General features: G+C 47.1%; 1 protein-coding gene across 1 annotated transcript in view; it reads left to right on the top strand.

Moving 5' to 3' along the window:
* WDR7 (WD repeat domain 7) overlaps positions 1 to 132 on the top strand; it is a gene marked incomplete at its 3' end in the record, with an annotated part of 18,250 nt that extends 18,118 nt beyond the window's left edge. The window contains exon 15 of the mRNA XM_010172548.1: positions 44 to 132. Within this exon, the coding sequence (XP_010170850.1) occupies positions 44 to 132 (89 nt within the window). The remainder of the gene's footprint in view (positions 1 to 43) is intronic.
* Between the last annotated feature and the right edge of the window lie 751 nt (positions 133 to 883).

Genomic DNA, 883 nt, shown 5'->3' with positions numbered 1-883 from the left:
CTATTCTCCTCCTTCTCCCTGTTCATATATATGTTGTATTTAGGCCACCTAGGCCAGGCACTCCTGAGATGTCAAAAATGAAGGCACCCCCTTCAGTTTCAAGTCATGCAGCCCAAGGACAAATTAAGCAAGGTAAAAACCACTCATTTTGGAAGAATTTGATATGTCATTTCAGCTCTTGACACTGCAGTTATTGCCTTATGATCAGATGATAAAAATATTGCTAGCTTCTGCATGGGAGGAGAACATAGTGTAATACTCTAGATAAAAATAAATGATTTGATTTTATTTCATTTTTATTCCTTCTGCCACTGCTGCTGTTTTCATCACTTGCAGTTAGGAAAGGTGATGCAGTGGATGACACTGAGGGATATTTTAATAGTCTGCCTTGTATCTTGCATGAGTATAATGGTCAGGTACAAGATGTAGAACACCACGTGCTGTAAAAGCAGGATGTATACAAGATTAGATGTGGATTTTCTCCTGGAGTAGAGTGGAGCGGGGACTAGGACTTCCCTGGGGCAGCAGAAGCACATGGAAACAGTCCTGCTGGGACTGGAGAGATGGAGGAGGAAGAGGAAGGTGCCTTCCTTCTTGTGCTCTAAGTTAGAGCTGCTGTGTGATGGGACAATGTAAGCTACGATGGTGGGGCTGATTCTGAGTCGAGCTCAAAACTAAGGAGCAGGTGAAGTGCTGGGAAGTGTGTGGTGGGACAGCAGACTCCTGGGAAGACAATGGATCCGGGCTGGGTGGGGGAGTGAAGGCAGGACAGGTCTGGTGGTGGCACTGGGAGCACTGGGCTGGCAACCAAACCCAGATGCTCGCTCACTGCCCCCACACAGGGAATAGAGGAGAGAACTGGGGTGCGAAGGGGAAGGAGACT

Source organism: Antrostomus carolinensis, unplaced genomic scaffold (assembly GCF_000700745.2).
Source record: "Antrostomus carolinensis isolate BGI_N321 unplaced genomic scaffold, ASM70074v2 scaffold4947, whole genome shotgun sequence".
Lineage (NCBI taxonomy): Eukaryota > Metazoa > Chordata > Aves > Caprimulgiformes > Caprimulgidae > Antrostomus > Antrostomus carolinensis.
This window is presented reverse-complemented; position numbering and strand designations above follow the sequence as displayed.